At 36.7% G+C, this 22,022-nt stretch overlaps 1 protein-coding gene across 1 annotated transcript in view; it reads right to left on the bottom strand.

Moving 5' to 3' along the window:
* Positions 1-22,022, bottom strand: part of cfap74.L (cilia and flagella associated protein 74 L homeolog) — a 75,600-nt gene that overhangs the window by 29,559 nt on the left and 24,019 nt on the right. The window contains exons 11-25 of the mRNA XM_018226011.2: positions 19,671-19,828; positions 19,161-19,365; positions 17,680-17,865; positions 15,230-15,403; positions 14,304-14,422; positions 13,226-13,292; positions 12,462-12,551; positions 10,553-10,738; positions 9,649-9,811; positions 8,200-8,294; positions 7,715-7,837; positions 7,305-7,426; positions 5,094-5,222; positions 4,291-4,378; positions 844-1,017 (exon numbers count right to left, since the gene is read on the bottom strand). Coding sequence (XP_018081500.1) covers positions 844-1,017; positions 4,291-4,378; positions 5,094-5,222; positions 7,305-7,426; positions 7,715-7,837; positions 8,200-8,294; positions 9,649-9,811; positions 10,553-10,738; positions 12,462-12,551; positions 13,226-13,292; positions 14,304-14,422; positions 15,230-15,403; positions 17,680-17,865; positions 19,161-19,365; positions 19,671-19,828 — 2,079 coding nt within the window. The remainder of the gene's footprint in view (positions 1-843; positions 1,018-4,290; positions 4,379-5,093; positions 5,223-7,304; positions 7,427-7,714; positions 7,838-8,199; positions 8,295-9,648; positions 9,812-10,552; positions 10,739-12,461; positions 12,552-13,225; positions 13,293-14,303; positions 14,423-15,229; positions 15,404-17,679; positions 17,866-19,160; positions 19,366-19,670; positions 19,829-22,022) is intronic.

Genomic DNA, 22,022 nt, shown 5'->3' with positions numbered 1-22,022 from the left:
AGCTTCCGTGCCCGGAAGTTGGCAGCACGTTGAAAGCAGGGGGGCCCGGCTGATCAAGTAAGTGAAGCCAGACACCCTGGGGGGATCTGGCCATTTTGTTTTTACTTGCAGTGGCCCCCGATCACTAATGGCTTTTTATAACTTGTGGTGGGGCCTAGGCCATCAATTTTTTTTTACTTGCATGGGGGCCCCTGATCACCAATGGCTTTTTATAATTTGGGGGGGGCAGGCCATCAATTTTTTTTTACTTGTAAGGCGGGCCCTGGCACCAATGTTTTTTAACTTATAGGGGGGCCCTGACCACCAATTTTTTAAAAAATATTTTATGGGGGGCCCTGGCACCACAGTTTTTTTAACTTATAAGGGGGCCGGACCATTAATAGCTTCATATAACTTGTGTGGGGGGGGGTTACCTCTTTTAGCACTGATGTCTGTGTGGTCTTTTACCTGGGGTGGGGCTTGGGGGCCCTGAAAATGTTGTTGTACGGGGGCCCGTGATTTCTATTGGCTGCCCTGATGACAGGCATTCAGTACAGGGTTTCTTTATGTCTACAGTAATATGCTTTGCACAGATTCAATGGGCACAAAGTTTGGGCCCCTTAGGACTCCAGAACTCTAGTAGCATTAATAATATGGCAGGCATGTTAATGTTCTCATGGGGATTCAGAATAAGCAGTATTATACCTCCACTGATAAACACAGTACATGCAAATGTTCAGATATTATTACTCTGCACTACCTGCAGAATAACTCGTAAACATATGTTTTACAAACATTAATGTATAAATAATGAATATTTCCCATAAAAACAACCTAGTCTATTATATACTGATGAGTGTATACCTCTGGAATTCCAACAAATCCAAACTCCTGCGGTAGTATAGACTTATTTGTTAGTTGAAGTGATGCCTGAACAGCTTCTACAATTGTACAGTATCCAAAATCCACTTCAGCTGGGCTGATTTCTAGATCTGAAGAGGTAACAATCGCATGAACTGTAAAAGGAACAGGCCGGGTCTGAAAGCATAATGAGAGAGAGAGACCGAATCAGAAAGAATATAAACCGGGTAGGTATTAATTTGTTATTTATGTTTTATTAAAAAAAATTAGCTTCTGGTCTGATGCCACAGCACATGTTTGACATTTTACAGAAGTATTTTGGATCAGGAAGGTATGAAATGCAAAAGATAATAAGGAAGCGGCAACTAAAGAGTAATGCATGCATAATTAATCCCATGCCAGACTGCAATCCCTCTGGCTTTATCACTTGGTGCCATTATTCATACGACCAGTGTGACTACAATCATTTAACAAGTAAAATGACAGAAAAGTGTTTGCTCAGCAGCCTGCTATAGACATGAGCCTTGCTAATGTATTGCAGCATCATTTTACCTGGCAACTGGTTTTCCTTGCCTACATTCACGTAAATGTTAATTATTGGAAAACAATCAATGCCGCAATATTTTGTATAACAAATTCTGTGCATTTGTGAACACTAACAGAGAAGCAGGACAGCACTTAAAGGTAATTTTGGCCATCATTTTGGGTTTATTTATGTTTAAATGTTTTTGTAGTAGACTAATGGTGATTCAAATGTTGGGAAAACCCTTAATCTGGATAACCCCAGGTCCCAAACACCACAGAAGATATATCTCATGTGTAAAATAAACTAGCAGAGTTGACTTCCAGTGATTGAACATATCAATCTATAGTACGGTGTGCAGTGTATTTGAATGCACACCTCTCAGTTACCTTGTTACAGAGAGTGGAATAACACCTCATTATACTTAAAAGTGCAAAATCAACAAACGTAAAATAATTTGGAGGCATCTTTCAGCCTATTTACAGCACAAGTACTTGTTACTCAAACCAGTAGAAACCTACTGGCTCTAATGTTTGCTTTGCATTGTAACGGGTTCTGGTGTCTGTACTATAGAGTGATGTGTATTTGTTAACATGCTTTAACTGCACTCATAACCATAGAAGGCATTAAAAAGATAACAATTATATTCTGTGGTCAGTTTCAACTACTGTTGAAGCATTTCTTTCCTTGATGAGCAGTATGTTGAAATGATGGCAGCACGATAATAATGAAACAAATGAGAGAAATATTATTGCAATTTGTTTCACTTTAAGATGGAAATATTTGCTGCTCAGGAAGCTTATACATCTCTCAGTTCTCTGGATCTGTCTCCATGGCATATCAATTGATGTTGCTGGAGTCACAGCAGTGACTGGGTCCATTGCTGTAGGAGGCTAGTAAGAAAGGATTGCCTTAGCTGTAGCCACCAACCCTTAGTCCACTATGCAGCTGTACACTGATTTAGTTACTATATCACCCACCCTCCTGAGACAGTCTCTTTTCCTTTTCTACTGACTGTCTACAAGCAGCTTAAATTTCCCAGGAGCAGAACACACATGTTTTGTCATGTTTGTGCCTCATTATGCTAGGCAATTCACCATAGTTGCTTACAGCTGACTCTCACTGTTCAGTTTGTCAATCACAGCACATCATTAACAATACAGAACAAAGATGCACTGCTTGGAAATAAGAGTCACTTTTCAGTTACAGTCAAGAGAATAGAGACTGAAAGGCAGGAAGATTGTCCATCAGTATGGATTCTGGAATCAGAACAGATTAATAACAACTAAATCAGAATGAATGAGGGCTTGTGGAATTCTGTTTCTACCACTGATGGACTGAGATGTTAAATAAGTTATTTAAAGGAGAACTAAGCCCTAAAAATGAATGTGGCTAAAAATTCCATATTTTATTTACAGAATTTATTGCACCAGCCTAAAGTTTCAGCTTCTCAATTGTAGCAATGATCCAGGACTTCCAACTTGTCACAGGGCGGTCACCATCTTGGAAAGTATCTGTGACACTCCCAACTGTTGAGAAGCTAGGGGTTGTTGCAAATTATCAAGCAGAAAATGAGGTTTGTCTAATATAAACTGATGCTACAAAGCTGATAATCAAATTCTGATGCTAGTTGCACTGGTTTCTGAACTGTCATGTAGTAATTATCTTTATTTATTAAATACTTATCAGCCTTATAGTGTGACATTTATAATCTATGTTTACTATGTAATTTGAGTCAGTTCCCAAGCTCAGTAAGTAACAGCAGCACAGAGCATGTGCAGTGAATCAGCAGAAAAGAAGATGGGGAGCTACTGGGGCACCTTCAGATACACAGATCTTCACTGCTAAAGGTGTGTGGTTTCCTTTGGGCTGGTACAGAAGCCCAAAACATAATGTAAAACATTTCTGCCTACTTCTTTAGCTAAGCTTTAGCTCTCATTTAAGAACACCGAGTCCCAAACACCTTCCCACTCTCTGGTCTATGAGGGCATAAACCAATGCACAATTTATGATAAAGTAAGATGCCTATAACATGCCCTCTGGTTTTGTTTGAGTATAAGAGAACACAGATGAGAAACAATACTTGACAAAAGAAGCACAGAGCTGAGAATAAAGAGTTAAGTAAAAGATGAAAATGAAAAATGGATTATATTTGACTCTGCACTTGCACAACATGAATATATTTGTACTGCTGTAAAACATTAGACTCTGCATTTTTACTGCTTCAGTAAACTGGATGCTCCAGCAATGAGTCTGTTCAGTCTATATACTAGGTAACTGTATATATGAATTGATGGGACATATTTAACTCTGCATTTGTTCTGTTGGGAAATGTGGGTCTCAGCATTTCTGCTGCTCTACAACTGTTCCAACAGCGCATAGATATATGAATTATCTTGAGTATTGCAACTCCACAGAATTTTGTGTTGTATGAATGTAGCTGGTACTTTTCACTGCTAAATGGGTTAATTATGGAAGCAGTTGTTGGGTTACAATTTTTGGCTGGGCAATAAACACTCAAACGGGTGGCTCACCTTCAAGTTAAGTTTAATATGTCATATAATGATGAATTCTAAACAACTTTTCAATTGAATATCATTTTTTCTTTTTTTTTAGTTTTTACTATTTGCCTTCTTTTTCTCACGCTTTCAAATGGGGGTAACTGATCCCATCTAAAAAACAAATGCTCGGTAAGGCTACAGATATATTGTTATTGCTACTTTTTATTGCTCATCTTTTTATGTTGGCCCTCTCCTATTCATAAATCAGTCTCTTGCTCGAGTCAATGCATGGTTGCTATGGTAATTTGTACCATAGCAACCAGACTGCTGATATTGCAAGTTGAGAGTTGCTGAATACAAAGCTAAATAACTCAAAAACACAAATAATAAAAAATGAAAACCAACTGCAGTGAAACCAGATCTAACCTGATCAGCGACTGATATGGTCATCGGGGCTTCCAAAACTCCAGTATCCTTGTCAAAGCAAGTGCTGGCGTCCTCTTGGAGAGAAAGTCTGAAAACAAAATACAGAGATGCTCAGAGATTTGTTCTTCTCTATAATGCTACGTAACATTAAAGACCTTTGACATATAGATTTGTCAAATTGTATTTCTCATTTTGCAACTTTTGGGAGAGAAGTAAGGCTAAATAAAGTGCTGTGGATATTGTTTTATATGCTATTCCTTGAGAAGCGACATGATTATTCTTTCTAAATACACTAGGGACATTAAATATAGCAGGGGATCTTTTCACTTAAAAACGAAAAAGTTCAGTGATCTAAGGAACAATATATATATATATATATATATATATATATATATATATATATATATATATATATATATATATATATATATATTAACTGATATGTACTACCACAATTCACACACATATATTTAATACAACATAAGCGAGTTGACATTTACAATTTGTTCTTCTTGGGGGGCTTGGGCTTCAAATTGTAAAGATGATTCCCAATCCATATGTCTCCATGACTTTGACATAAATTAATGATAACCCAAGCCTCTTTAAAAATGTGTTTCTCAAGTGGATGAGGGATTTTATCCCAAATCCATTAAGCAATTAGACTTTATTTTAATTAATAACACAAACAATAGTCAAGGATAGTCTATTTCTTAACTGAACAGCACCAATATTAGCATATTCCTTTAATATTTTTAAGCCAATCTGCATATTCAAACCATATATTGTTTCTCAAGAACACTCACCTGGGTAAGAACTTGAGCTGCACACTGAATGAAGACTGTGCTTGGATGAAACCAGTTTTGGGAAGCAACTCCATATGGTTTTTCAATTCCTTACATACTTCAAACTTTAAACGTAGGGCGGTCCTTGCTCTGCAGCACAAATATACATATGAAAGTGTCCTTAAAATCAGTATCAGATACTCTAACAGCTACAAACAAAATGCAATATGTATCTATATTTTTATTTTTTCATATTAATTGGCATTTCCTAGGCAGAGCAACAAGTTCTTCTCAACAAATCTATAGTTGTGACACACCTCCAATTACAAAATGGGATACTGTTCAAACCTGCCAAACACATGGTTGGACAATATCAGCAACAGAGTCATGGTCCACCCATTTTTCTATTTTGGGCTGTTTCAAGCAAACTGCTTATAATGGGGCCTCACTAATGTACCAGTGATCAGAAAGAGAAATGGACGACTCATATCTACAGTGTCAGTCATGATGGGGGAACATGTGAATCTCCTCTTTGGATAAAGTTATAAAAATGCAACAGTAATGAAGCTATTGGAAGGATTGAGTGGAGGCTTCAGAAAAGGTTAGACAAGATGTTTCTGTTGAAATGGGAAATGGGAGCCATGTTATATCAGGTGGTGTTCTCCAGACATTGGCCAAACACATCCATCTGGGTTTATTGTTTTGCTGCTATAAATAAAATGTCAATTCAGTATACACCTGTCAGCAATAGGTCTGGGTCAAAAATACATATTTTAGTATACATATGCCCTATCATATGCCTGCCAGTCAAGAGAGAATGTAGCTAGCATGCAATGTCATAAAGAACATAAAATATTAGTACTGGTCAGTTCCAGACCTAGCTTCTTATGACCCTGGGCAAGTTATGGCTCAAAATAGTCAGTTACACTACTTTGACATACCTATTCCCTTATATTAATATAATAAAAAGCACTATACCTGCTAGTCAAGAGAAAAAGGTAGCTAGCTGTAATGTCATATAGAACATACAATTTTTGAAATTGAAAATTTTTAACCAGTCAATTCCTGGGCCAGGTTTTTATGATCCTAGGTAAGCAGGGGTTGAACTTGATGGACTTTGGTCTTTTTTCAACCCAACTTAAGTATGAATTGAAGCAATGCCACATCTTACAACTTAAGATAATGAGCTTTACACTAGACTGGCCTTTGCATTGTTTGACCTTTGTTGCGACACAGGCTGCCTTTTGGAAGGACACATCAGACTGAACTAATCTCATGTTCAAAAACATCCCTTTAACAGCTGTGAATCTCCACTAAAAAGTAGATGGTATACTTTATAAATCTTGTTTTCTGTTCTTTTAAACTTCCACAAGACCCCAATATTATATTTTGCACATGAGGTAATTTACTTTAAAGCAGGCCCTTGCTCAACATTGCAGGAATTTGTATGTCTCAAAGCTTCTGATAGTGGCAAAACGTATATTTATATGTCCTACAAATAGCAGGTGAGAATATACTCCTATATTAGTAAATATTAGTGCATATAGGGGTATATTTATCAAAGAGTGAAGTTAATAGTGAAGTTCCGCCACTAGAGTGAAATTTCGCCACTTCCCATTCATTTCTATGGGGTTTTTAAAGGCGTATTTATCAAAGGGTGAAATTTCACTTTCACCCATTGATAAATACGCCTTTCAAAATCCCATAGAAATGAACGGAGAGCTGCGGAATTTCACTCTAGTGGCGGAACTTCACTCTTTGATAAATTTACCCCCTAGTATATGTATTTGACAGCAATATTTGCCTGTCCCACAAGGGCTGAGAACCTATGTGAACTCAGTGAGGATCAATTTCAAACTATTAATCAAACAGATGACAAAATCTCTGAAATCATGGTGTGTGCCAGTGTATGTGGACTAGCTTGTCCATGCAAACCAGTTATTAGTGTAGCTTGCACAAAACTTAAAGTCTGGTTGGCAAATGATCCCCACTGGCATGATACAGGCTATCCACCAGTATGCAGCAGGATAGAAATTCAATCAAATCGATCAGTCAGTGTACATGATGAAATTCCATATAATCCAATCAAACAGCAGATGGGTCAAGTGGGTGAAGTGGTGAATCAATTCTGCATGATCAACTTAATTCAGAAAAAAACATGTAAACACCCCAATCAATTTTAGTTATGCTTCAGTTGACAAGTTTACTAGCCATATCATAACGTTTAAATACCTGTTGTGAACCATGATGCTGTCTTGATATAATCGATCATATGTGCATATCTTCAAATCGATGTTTGAATTTGGAAGATAGACAGGTACATCAATAGCAGCACCCGTAACCAAGACATGAATCTACAGGAGAGAGTTAATTTCAGTATATTAGTACAGGCTACACAGTGTAACTACAAAATGACTTTTACAAAAAACACCAGTGAAATAGCAGACAGCACAGGCATGGTTGATGCATTCACATTCCTCAATTACCCTTTTCTTATTGCTAAAGACATATTGATCCTTTATTAAAGCATAAAGATTTTAATTTTACTGAGTAGACATCCTATTCAGGAATGCATGTGCAGTTTATAACTGGTTCTCAGAACAGATAATGATTGAGAATGATAACAAGCATGCAATACTTACTGCTTTACAGCTGGCATTACCAAAGGTAATTTCAAATTGTGCAATGCTTTTTCCAGGAATCATCGGAGTAAAAATAATTGGGATTTTTACAGTGCTCAAAGGTCCTATTTCACCTTCCGTCATCTAAAATTAGAGTTTATAAACACAACTGCAATTTGAGGAAAAAGATTTTTGTGTCCCAGATATTAGAAAACAAAGTAATAATCTGTCTCTTAAACAGTGTATACAAAATGTTTATGCAAGTAAAAGGATTAGAACAAAATAGCTTGGTATTTTATTCTGTAAATTAATTTAAAGGATCATATTAAATAAGTATCAACAATACATACTATATGTATAATAAGATACATACAACAAAAATAAAAGTTACATAATTATCAGAGTGAAAATGGATGGGGTAAAATGGACATGACCAGCAAATTTATTGGCAGGTAGAACATGTTATAATCTAAAGACTCCACGAATGACATGTCAATTTCACTTACCTCACCCAGTTTGATTTCAGTTACTCCCTCTTCAGAATATACTTCCAAGACATCACCTTCAATTGCAGAGGCTGCATCTGGTTCTTTAATATGCTCTACAACAAGTATACAATGGAATTCATACAGAATGGCAAGAAACATTAGTTAGGATATTTAATATTACTTAGGCCACTTATACATTATATCGCCCCACGATTAACCTTCTCTAGTGCGGGCAACTAATCTCCCAATGCATTCCCACTTGCAATTATGTAAATCACCGGTGGGAAGACATTCTATTTGCTTTGGCTTTCTCAAGTGGCCCAAAGTTTCCTCAAGGGGCACCAGTGGTGGGAAGGCATTGGGAAGGGATTAGTCGAGCTAGAGGAGATTAATTGTGGGGTGACTAATCTTCTTGTGTGTCAGGACCCTTAAAGGAGAAGGAAAGGCTAAAATGAAGTAAGCTTTATTAGAAAGGTCTATATAAATACACCTGTAAACCCTCAACGTAATGCTGCTCTGAGTCCTCAAAAGAAGCACAGCATTTCTTTCCTTCTATTGTGTACACATGGGCTTCTGTATCAAGCCTCCATGTTTTCAGCATTAACCTCCAAGTTAGGGCTTGAGCATGCTCAGTTTGCTCCTCTCTCCCTTTTCCTCTCCCACCTACCCTCCCTGCTGTAATCTGAGCCTAGAGCTATGAGTGAGCTGGGAGTGATGTCACATCAAGCTAACATGGCAGTTGATATCCTAAACAAACAGAGAGAGCTTCTAGAGCTGTTTACTCAGGTATGGTAATGCATTCTACAGAATAAATATAGTGTTATAGCTTGCACTATTGTGGCTAATCTATTGACAATAAACTGCCTCTGTAGCGTTCCTTCTTTTAAGTGCTACTTTAGTGTGAATTTCCCTCACTGAATTGGAGATAAGGAGTTGTTTACTGCTGGTACACCTGGCATTTCTAGCAGTTGTTATCTAACTGTCCATGGCCCAAACACTCCTTGCAATTCTGCATAGTTGTGCTGAATGCCATTGTGTCTATCTTGCCTTTTAAGAGGCACAAGTGAGCCTATCCTAGGGCTACACCAACACTGGACATAGCAGCAATGCAAGGTTTCCCACAGTGCATTACATCAAGAGGTGTTTTAGACTTGTGTCCAGCAAATCACATGATATTGTGTGTGCACCAGAAAGATGTTAGCTCCCGCTGAACACAATTCAGAGAAACAGAATAAGTATATTAGTATGTGTTCTAGCATACTCTGCATGTGGCCACAATGAAAGTGCAATTCTGGGTCATAAACTCTGCATTGTGGGAAAACATGCTAATTTGTGTCCAAAAATTGCACTTTGCAAGTACGTAATGCAAGATGAGTCAATAACCCAATGTTAGAAGCTATAGAAATATGTTAGGAACGTAATGATACATTTGTCAAATATTCTCGTATATGTGGAAATGACATGCACCTTCAGTTGCTTTGTTAGTTGCTGTGAGACTACTTTTTTCTTTAGACTGGGAACTCTCATGGTGCTCCTCTCTTTTTTGAGCTTCAGTTTGTTGGATACCAGAATGGTCTTGTTCTGTTGATACTAGGAATGTATCAGTCTCTTCGTGCAATGGCGGAGAAGCCTAAGCGATAAAATATATATATTTGTACTTTTTTGTCGTTCATTCATAAGATGGCACAATTGCTACTTTCTAAATATTATGTCCATACAGCTGTGCCAATACCATGGGCACATAATAGTTTTGTAATTGTTATATATTTTAACCTGCTCAAAAGGACCCTGTTATGTTACACCGCTCAGAACAATTTTATTCCTGCACTGCATTTATATTTAACATCAGTAAACAATACTGGACGTTATCAAAAAGATCTTTTGGCAATGCTATCCACAACTTTGTACCCAACTGAAGAAAATGCACATAAGCAGTAGCATTCATTTTGATGCTTTATACACAATTGTGTATGCACACACATTGCATTGCATTTTGCACACTGCATCTGGTAAGTAAATGTGCATTATGATTAGCTTTCAACGTGGATAAATTTGGCATCTGTCTTTTCCTTAACACCATCACAGTCCTAAGTAAACTATTTCCCGTCTTTTCCTTTTTTTCATGATTTCCATGATGAACATTTTTTACATTTTGTGAAATTCACAGAAGTTATAGAAATTTCCTTATTTTTTCAATTTCAGAAAAAACTAGGCATGCTGCTAGAAATATCTGAAAACACAATCCACAATACAATTAGAAACAAATTAATGCAGCACACTGTGGCTGATAAAGTTACGTTTGCTAAATTTCAACATTTGTATTGCCTGTCATTCAAATTATTCATGGAGAAAAAAGTAAATGGATACTTACACTTACTATTTCTGTCATGTAAGGTATGTGTGCTGCCTCTGCATCACGTGTATTGCTATCATGAATCAATGAGTGAATAGAGAATTTTGTTCCAAGAGCTCCACGGTTTGTCAAGGCTATAGCCTGGATTACTGTCTCTCCAACCACATGTGTACCAAAGTCAATATGTTCTTTTTCTAAAGCCAGCTGTAAGACAAACACTTTTATTGCCATTATTTCACCAGTAACGCAAATTAATATTTAATTTAAACAAGCCCGTCATTGTACAGTAGACTGTCCTGTACTTAAAAACATTCAAAAATACACAGTATAATATGCAAAATGAATGCCAGTGTTTGGTTCTGGTTAGGATATTTTCTTTTTCACCCAACATAACATCCACCATGAAACATTCCCCATATGTAATAAAAGCCAACATCTATATGTGCACACTAGTGACCCCCAACACTTAAATTAAGCACCACGAACACTTGCGTGTACAATAGAGATCCAAAAGACCTTAAAGTGCTAAAGACATATTAGCGCACATGCGATGACGTGTTTTTTTTCTTAGTATGAGAGGAGCGCTAAATGGAAACATACTATAAAAGGTTTTGTCCTGCAAGTCTATTATTCTGTCCAGGCATTTTAATGGCTTTAAATATATACTGAGCCTTAAAGTATGCTCTGTCCATAACATTTTCAGAAACAAATGACTTTTGGGCAGTTCAGTTTCTTTAGGTTCTGAGGTCTGACAGTTGCTTCTTTTAATTGTGGTAAAAGTGTGACTGCTATCAGCTTATCCCTTTTGTAAATTGTCACCAGCCAAAGCTGCTGTGTAGGAACCATAATAGCAAAGCACCTTATCACAAAATGCTTTGTTGACCAATAAAAAAACCTGTTTAGCACTCCAACTCCCTCAGCACTCAAATTCTCTAGATCAGTGCTGTCCAACTTTTGTGGTACCGAGGGCTGGAATTTTTCTGGCCTACTTGGTGGAGGGCCGATAATGGAAGCCATTGTTGACCACACCCATGTTACCACAAGACCATGTCCACATTAATGATGGCAACACACCAAAAAAAAACAAATGTTTGGGGCTCACTGCAGGGATATCACTCATCAAAAAAGTTAAGTCATATTAAGACATACCCTTAAATTCATATGCCTCATCCTCTCCTGTGGATAACACAGCAAACCCCCCAGCACTTGATTAAACACCTTAGGGGCCCCTAACAATATTTTTCAAATGCTAACAAACCCCCAGAATAAATACCAGGCTTATGTTCCACATGCAGAGTATGGCACACACAGACAGAGTATGGCACACAAAGGCAGAGTATGGCACACACATGCAGAGCATGGTACACCCAAGGACCATAGGGCAGGCAGAGTAGGGCACACCCAAGGAGAAAATGAGGTGGGCAGAGTAGGGCACACCCAGGGAGCATAGGGTGGCCAGAGTAGGCCACATCCAGGGAGCATAGGGTGGGCAGAGTATGGGGTTACATGTGTGAACAATACAGGGGATAACAGTCTGAATTTGAGGTTTAAACAATGCAGGGGCCAGTTAATCTCTGCAGTAATACCTATTAAAGCTTACACATGGTAAGCAGACACAGCAGGCAGACTTGCATGTGGGGGCCACACAATGGAGGATCACGGGTAGCCAGTTGGACAGCCCTGCTCTAGATGAATTGTGCTTAGTAGTGGTTTTTCATATGCTTTGGGAAACTAAAGAAATTTCCTCACACAATTACAAAACTTTGAAATATATGTATCTATATTTGGAATAATTATCTAAGATAAAACTATACCTAAGATCCCATGAGCGGACTCTTCATTTGCCTCGTGTAATGGCCTAAAATCCTTTACCCAATGATTCAGTGATGCTTTATCTGTTGGTGGCTGACCTGACAAAACAACTTACCTCACATTTTTTGGTTGTGCATTTTACTGGAATACAAAAAGGACCAGTCTGGGCCAATAAGTTCACTTCTCCTTCTAAGTCTTCATTTATCTGGCAAAATAAATGGTGGTGCATTTTTAAAAGCAATGCAGAGCATACAAACTATTCAGACAACAAGTATTACAACAAAGCCATGCAGAGCACTGTTAGACAAGAAATAAAAAAGACAACAAAACAACCACCACAGACTAGGCCAAAGGTGAGCCAAACTATTTATTAGCGATACAGCCAAAACAAATATGAACCCTTAATTCATGTGACTTTAAAGTTCTGAACAATTGGATGTTTCTGTTTTCTGTTATTTAGATTTGAATATGCAAATTAGGGTTCCAATTATGTTTGCATAGTTGCAGCACACGTAGATTAGTATGTAGTCACATGGAGCTCGAATTCTGTGGAAAACCTGCACAGCGGCAAAAAATACCAGGTGATTTGCATCTGAACAGTCAATTTAGAACTATGTGCAGTGTACAAAAATGTGCCTTGAATGTGAACTATCGAGAAAATATAACCGACTGGTCACCCGTGTTTAGGGCATTTTTTAAACGCCACACATACAGTATATAAGGCAAACACGTGAAAGTTAATTTTATGTACATGTATGGATTTTCCCCACCTGGTTTCCATCTAGAGCTCAAGTACTTAACTAAAGGATATACTAACCTGTACACTACATTAATACATTAAATACATTTCTTCCAATATATACATAGTGCATTCCTTACCATTGGTTTGAATATTACTACCATTTCACATGACATTCCAGCAGACATTGGCCCAGGTGGATCAAATCTAAAAAAAAAATTAATATTCTATAACCTTAAAGGAAACATTTTTTGTAAAAAATAAGAATGTACCAGTACATTATACTCATTTAGATATAGAAGAATTGTGATTAAAAAAGTAGTGTTTCCGGCTGATTTATTGAATATTTCTGCCAAAATCCTAATAATCCCTCCATTCCACTTCCCGCTCCCTGAATTCCCAGGCTGTGCAGGGAAGCCGACAGCTCTCAGCACATTGCACTGTAGGACAGGAACCAATCAGCAGCTAGCAGGACCTGATAGGGAACTGAAGCCTGTCTTTGCTTGTGTGACTGTGGGGCTGTGATTGGCTGTCCCCCTCCTACTGTGCTTCTGGCAGGGACGTTAGGCATGCCCACCCCTCATTTGAAACACAGACAGGGAACAGAGAACATCTATAGGAAGCTCCAATAAAGGGGCTATTTTTAAAGATAATATTAAACTTTTAGCACCATGTAAAAACAACACCATATATTACTTATAATTGCCTACAAAATTTGTTTTTTTTCATTTATCCTATATGTCTCCTTTAAATATAAATAAAATATATATTTGTTTGGCTAATAACAAATGCTGATAAACTACCAGTAACAGGCCAATAACTGTTTGACGTTGTAAGTTTTGTTCATTTAAAACGATACATGGAGTGGAACATTTATTATGTCCAAAGATATAGTATGTAAATGGTGCATCTTTTCCTTTTTCATAGTGAAAATGCCTTGACTATGGCTCCTCTCACTGTGGATTGTGTTCTACTTAGTTATAGGTGAAGTATAAAGAGACATGTGTATTTCTAAGCATGACTTTATGTTGCACTAAACACCACTGGAAGCATATTATATCTATGAATCTTTATATACAATAAAATGCATCATTCTAGGTATAGTTGCAACAGCTAAAACATGCTGTCTACTGGAGCAGATAGAAATCACAAAATCAATAAATAAATGAATATTTATATAAATATTTTCAATTAAATAATCTAAGGAATGCTGCTTACTGTATAGCAATGAAATCCTTCAAGTGCTCACTGACTCCCACCAACTTGCAAAAGTTAATTGCATATGATGCATTGGTCAAAGTTATTCTTTTCCTGTAAATTTTACCCACATCAAGATCCTGAAAGGGAGGCAAAATACAATTCATGGAACACAGGTTAAAATAAGAAATTCAATGTAATTTTATTACATTTAAACGTTCATATTTAAAATGCTGTTGAATGGTAAACCATTGCTGCATTTTTGCAATACTACTATTTTTCTTTTGCTGTTTTTTAAGGTGGTTTGGAAAAAGCTGTTTTTTTGTTCAAGCCTCCTACTGTGTCTCAACCTTACAAGGTTACAGGTATATAATTGTATTGTACACTCCTTACATGTAGAATATGTAGGAGAGTAAATGAATGCTCACCAAATTTTTCATCATAAGGGACCTTCATTCTAGGCTTCTGTCTAGCAAATATCTCCAATCTCACCCTAACCAAGCCACTGCTCTGGGCCCTACAGGGTTTGGGAACCATTAGCCTAGACTGATCCAGACCCCATCTATACAAATATCAGGAAAAGAAAATACTTAAAGTTTATTTATGATCAGTACATAACGTTTTGGACCCACTCAGTGGGCCTTCGTCAGGGAACCGCGTACAAAAATTACTCCCTTCTTTTTATATAGTGAATAAAGTATCCCCTATAGTAAAATATAAGGATATTATTAGTTACCAAGGAGTTCCATGAACATATAAAAGTACGAGGCCGAAGGCCAAGTGTTTTTATACAGGTCATGGAACTCTGAGGTGACTTTTAATATCCTTATATTTTGCAGCAGGGGGTATTTTATTTATTTATTATAATATACAAGTTTCAGTGGGTCATGGTTATTATGTATTATATATAGTTTAATTACACACAGTGTTTAGAATATGCCACTAACCTTAAAATGAACAAGGTTTGGTTTACTATGAAAGGGGCACCCCTTAAACTCATGTCCCGAGACCACCTGCTTTTCAATAATTCCACTACGGAGCTTCTGTAACCTCTCTGCCATGATCTGCTTCTCCATTTTGCTGCCTCCCTGTTGGTTCATATCAGGCTCTTCCTTTGGGACCTTTAAATATGTAAGAACATATTTTTATTAAACAAGTTGGTGCAAAGAATTATACAAACACACAGGAAAATTATTTTAAGAGGCCTTCAACCTATAATGATTCAGGGTAAAGTTTATAATTTATTATTAACACACGAAAAGGTAGGTCTACAAACAAAAACCTGCAGAATTTCACAGTGAATGCCCCTACTCAAGGACTGCCCTTAAGACTAGAATTTGAAGGGGATCCACATACTGTACAAACAATTGCCTCTCTGAGCACATTTGTCATCTGCATTCACTTTCTAGTTTTAGATGATTTAGGGGGTTATTTATAAAAGTCCGAATTTATCTCAATATTTTCTGCTACAAACTCAGATCAAATCCGCTCTGGTTTTTTTACGCTTATTTATTATTAAATTTTCCCTGAAAATTTGCTTTATGGGAAAAAATCTGATTTTCACGATTTTTTCAGATTTTTTTCATCCGATTTTCATGATTAGTAGCTTGTGAATTAACAGCTCTTTCTGTAAGTCAAAGATGGATAACTATACTTGAAGTGTCAAAAGCCTGGTATTGGCAGTCTAAAACTAATATCTCAGAAGCTAACAAATATATAAATTTATAAAAATACTCCCGGATCACTTGTAACTTTACATCAATTTTTGGGCTTTAAAACACATAAAATGTATTTATCCAGAAACAAAATATTTTCCTGCTAAGCAAACTGATGAAGAGGTGGTTCAGAACAGGTAATTGTGACAGGTTCTCTTCTGCTGCTGACTGTAGGTGTGAGGAAAGATATGGAAACCAACACATTATTCAGCACTAAGTCAGGGCTGATTGTACGGTAGAATAGGCTATATGTCCTGAATCCACAAAATGAAAAGATGCCACTATAATGGTATTGGGATACATTATATTGCATATGTTCTGTATTTATCTAAAGGATTCACTAGTAACTAGAACATAGTACTCTGAAGCTGTTAGTAAACTGTAAAAATACAAGCATGTTTACAGACAAAATCGATTTATTTATGCATACCGCTTGACCTGAAATATTCCTGCAGGAGGTGATACTGAAATCATCAGCACATCTGACTGTCATGTTCGCTTATGGAAATCAAACAAGCTTAATGTGATGCGTGCCTGTGAAGTCACTGCATAGAGCTGCATGGATAATTATTCTAATATAAGAAATGAACATACCTAGGGCTTACTGATCACTTCTGCTTATAGTTGGGCTTTAAACATGCTACTTCAGCCTTACATCTGCACTCACAGTCACTAAAAACATATGCTAGAAGAAAGGCAGCATATATTACACAAGAGTATTATATGCCACAATGAGTGGCTTGTGTCCAAATAAATGTAGACTGTTACCAACCCATTCCTTTAATGCTGAGCACATACAAATTCAACATACTCCAAAGCTACATATACTCTATATTTATACTCCAAAGCTACATATATATTATGTGCAGCACAGATGAATGCTACCATGTACAATATATCTGAATGGATTACTGTTCAGTATGAGGCATACGGATTTCATATGTGGCTATATAAAAGGGATGAATGCTCTCAGAGCCAAATAAATCTCTAAATAGATCTCTTCCAGTCCTTTACATAGGAACAGTTGGTATCTGTAATACATGGAATTGTCTAAGAAACTGTATATCTTTGCTATTTGCACGAGATTTTTTGGTGTATCTGTGTCTGCAATCTGTAATTTACATTTGCCATTTTTGCTGTTTTGCTGATTTTCTGTAAAAACAACCTTGAATCATTAAAAGTAAATTTTACTATAATGTTTGTTTTAAAGCATCAATAAAAAAAGGAAATATGGATCAGGTGGGATGAATAGGGGTAAAATATTCTAGGTAAGTAAGAGAGGGATGACATGGCAAGGAGATGAATAGGGAAAGAATGGACACATTATGTAAAACATTTGGAGGAAGGAAAGAGTAAACAAGAAAAATAAGAGAAGATGTAGAGGTGTCATGGAAATTATATTATACAGTAGTATAGTTTTCTAGTTATTTCCAGATGCAATAGTTATAGTTTTTTTTTTTTTCATTTGCCACAATCAAAGTAACCATTAGACAGCATGTTACTGAATTTGATTCCTATTATGAAAGCAAAAATAAAATGTAAAAATGCTCATTTATGAAATTAGCCTAATTAGCCAGATTGCTAGATTACCCACAGGTAAGATTATTTTCCATACCCTGATAATTAGACTTTATAAAAGAATGCAGATTTATAAACCCTGGATTTGAACAGATATACTGCACCTTGTATGGCTTATAGTCTTCACTCCACAATCCCACAAACTCTGGCTGAGCAAGTGATTCAGCATCTTCTTCTTCAGTACTATATGTAAGTCCTGGTGGTACATCTGGATACTTCTCCCCGATGCTGCTGCTGCTTGTCTCCTCATCAGAGGACACTGATAAAGGTGAAGGCGAACGCCAGTTTCCCTGTAAATATTTGCAAAGTGTAAATCCTAATCATGCAGAATTATTTATTTAAAGTAAACAACTAATTGATTGTAATAGCTTATGTAATTAATAATAAATAATAACTTGCAGATGAGATCCCATATAAATAAATGTGTTTGAGGCATAAATGTATTTAAAGAGTTAAAATGTGTATACTACATATAGATTTTATGGGATTAAGTTAAATGAATCCTTGATGCTAAAATAGCTAGCAGCAATTGTAGATAATTAAACTTGCAAATATATAACCCTGCTTCTCTAAAAAGCACTTGTAAGGCTTCATCGTCAATATCCTGTGTAATTCTGGTTCCGTTCACAAAACTGATATCTCAAAACTAGAGAGATTTCAGAGAAGGGGAATAAGGAGAATGGAAGATTACCCTTATGAGCATCATTTTTTCAGGCTGGGTACGCAAATACATGGTCCAGACCAAATTTGCTGCATGCATAGCCTGCAAATACAGCATTCTCTTATGAGAATCACCTAAAAAGCACTTGTTCAAGTGCTTGCCAGGCAATTGCTGCAGGAAGCAATGGAGGGTAACTATGGACATTTTTTCCTGTGGTTTTGGGCAATGTAGTGGGCAAAATCACTGTAATTGACCATTGTGACCAGCTGTAATACACAGGCACCAAAAAAGGTGTCAGCAGTTTATAGATTCTCTGCTTAAACAGACTGACTGATGGCAGCATGGTTTTCCTGTATGCGTTTAAGACTAGTGTTATACTGTATGTGCTGTGCTGGTCCTAGAACAAGTCGCAGCAAAAAACTCAGAGATGGGCCGACAGTATTTTTGTCAATTATCAATGCATATATGCAATAAGTGATGTGGTTCCAACTGATTTACAATAATTTTTGGTGTGTTGTGAATTATTTTAGGAGAGTTGTTCATACAAAATTTTGATGTATGGCATTAGCCTTTACTACACTTAGGATAAAATCTTGTGGGACAAGAAATGTTACCATTGTAACCAGGTTCCCTCATCACAAGTATAACAATTTAGGTGGGTACAAGTTAAATGATAGTTACATACCTACTTTAATATAAGGCTGTACACAGTTTAACCCTTTCCCTGCCAAGTAGGCACAGCACTCTGGGAACAATGAATTCATTACCAGAGAGCATTCATTTCTAGAAGAGCATAATGGAATTTGGAGATGTAGATTCTACATTGCTAACATTTTGTTAACCCAACATTGTAGAATCTCCATAGTTGGCAGGCTTTAATATTGTTTACAGGCATCAATTACAAAAACAATACTAAGGAAAGACCTGGTGATCCTTTTCCTCTTCTGGCTCAGTATAGACGACAGATTTAATGTACTGCATGGTCTTGGCACGGAGTTTGCTGCTTCTATGGCCCTTGCTCAGGTCCAAGGAAGACAACTGCTGTTTCTGCTTTTCCTGGATGGATTCTTCTTTCAGTATTCTACTAATAATTTCTTGTTTTCGTGTTCTCTGTTGTTCTTCAAATTCTCTAAAAAAGTAAAAATGTTTATGTCTATTAGAACACAATAGCTACTTCATTGCTGCTAAGGATGATTGATACTAAAATCTGTTCACATATTTAACTTCAGCATGGCTAAAGTTATTTACTTGTTATCCAAGCAAAGGATAGCTGGTGTAACATGTCCTATAGCACTATCCTTTAATGCTATTTACTGTATAATAAAGCAGAAATAGTATACTAGCTCAGGGAGGAGGGAAATAAGTTTATTTGTTATTGCAGAACCAAAAATTAATTCATTGCTGTTGTTGACAAATTAAGCACAAGGCACTTACTGTTTCTTTTTCTCAAACTCTTTCCGTCGTTTCTGATGGATAATAAATTTGGTAACATCTTCACCTCTGTTAAGCACAGCCTCCTTTTCCACTATCTCCTGCTTCTTTGCCTTCATAGCTTCTGCTTTATTACGAGCCTCAATGACACGCATATTTTCCTGTAACATGGTAAAAAATTAAATCAAATACACAAAAAGCAAAAGTCAAAAAATGCCTCATACTGCAAATCAGCACTCGTAGGGGCTACAGGTATGTTACAGTGATTGTGTAGGAGATAACAGCATTTCCTCCTAGTGGAAGGAATAGTTTCATCCATGTGTGCCCCATTGGGACATAGGAAATAACAATATTAAGACCTATGGCACACTGAGCATTTTTAAAGGATTTAGCCACCTAATGGCGTTAAAAAAAAACACAACACTTGATTGCCTCCCATCATGTTGCAGTGGAATCATTTGAAAGCACCACAACTGGTACTTTTTTGGGTGATCCTCACCTTGAACACTTAGGGGGTTATTTTGTGGGGGTTGTGAGTTTTTTTCTACCTCAAATAAACTCACTACACAAATGTTTGCTTATTTATGGAAAAAAACAGAAAGTGAAAAATTCGATTGAATGCAATCAGGAAAAAAACTCAAATTGAATTAGTCAGCTAAAAAACCCTCAAATACCTTGAGTTGATTGAGTTTTCGAGTAAAAACCACCAGAAAAAAACTAAAATCATGAAAGCAAAAAACATCTTCAAATGGTTCATGGCACCTCTGCCATTGACTTCTACATGACCTGGACAGGTTTTAGCTGGTATTTTCATATTCAGGCTTTTAGCAGCTTCAGGGCATAATAAAACTCGAAAAATTCAAATTGTTTAGGGAAAAACACAACCTTTACTAAATAACCCTGTAGATACTAGTGCATTTTCTTAGTCGAAAATTTCATGAAATACACAAATGCTGACAAGTGATGTAATGCAATGGAAGTCTGCAGGGGCAATGCCATACATTTTCATGCTAAAAACTATGCTTTGCAAATCACTGAAAACCGCTAGATGTTTGTCACATGAGAATATTCTCGGTGCTGAAGTGGTCCTGAAAAATAGTAATATTCATTTTGCTTGAGAGGCACCTGTGCCAGTGCTTGTAGTACAGAATCTTCAATCTTTATAAATATTTGTCTATGGGGGGTTATTTGTGGGGTTTTAATAGGCTATTCTGCCTCATGTAACATAAACCTGATATCAGTGACAGACGGACAGAGGTGTTTTGCGTGCCGCTGTTCTTCGCTAAAGGACAACAGTTGTCAATAGCCTTAAAGGCATTTTAAGTTGCTGCTTTCTAAATTCATTACTCAAAAGTCCATTTACTTAAAAAAGGTAATAATCTATTTCTTATAGGAATACTACTATTTGGAAAAAAAAGAAAAACAACACTTGCACCTGCCATGCACAGTTGTAGGCAGAGACAGGCAAGGACTGTATGCCATGCATTTTAGAATGTTTTTCAGGTTCGGAGGCTAAAATAACCACTGTTTACTTTGATGCTAATATTCCTATAATAAGCAAGATGATTATAGTTGATTTCAAACAGGTGAGACAATTTCATACTAAATAAAAAGAATGGCCCCTTCAAACCATTTCATTTACAGTTTTCAGGTGCAGAGATGCATTTACTAAAGACAACAGCTCTGATTTAGGTGTCAGTTATATTTTAGCTCATAAAGTCACTTTACCTGATCCCAGTCATATTGCACTGCTCAATCAACAAAACACATTTTGCAATACTGTCAGTTTGAATCAATCCACGTCAGTGAGCAATCGATGTGCCAGAAAATCTAGTCATAAGCTTTAAAAGTCATTTTATGTATATACCTGTAGATCTAATTTAGTCAGATCAGTTCCTATACAAAACTGGATCTGATTTGTCTCAAGGCACCCAAGAATAGTACTTTGTTGTAATCAATTATAGATGATTTCTACAGCACTATTGCGACCTTCATTGTTATCGTCATCTGTTTATATTGTGGCAACAAGTAAGGCAAGGCTGTACAAAAATACTGTAACAAACAGGAGACATAAATTAACAAACACAAATTAAAAGGGTGGTGTAATATGCTTCTACATGAGCTTAACATTTTAAGGACTGGTGTAATATGCTTCAGAAATCAATACAAGTCAATATAATTGATTTCTAAGTGCACTTGCAAGCAGTTGAACAGCATTTTATACATGAGCTGACTGATATGCATAAAGCAGCCATCAGGAATCATGGAGCCCCAAAAAAAAATGCCCCAAATATTCATAGTCAAGCCCCCAATCCCCACCCAGTAACTGCCAAATTCTGCCCACTTCCTTTAAAA

Source organism: Xenopus laevis, chromosome 7L, assembly GCF_017654675.1.
Source record: "Xenopus laevis strain J_2021 chromosome 7L, Xenopus_laevis_v10.1, whole genome shotgun sequence".
Classification (NCBI taxonomy): domain Eukaryota; kingdom Metazoa; phylum Chordata; class Amphibia; order Anura; family Pipidae; genus Xenopus; species Xenopus laevis.
Note: the sequence above shows the minus strand (reverse complement) of the source record. Positions and strands in the feature narration are given on the sequence as shown.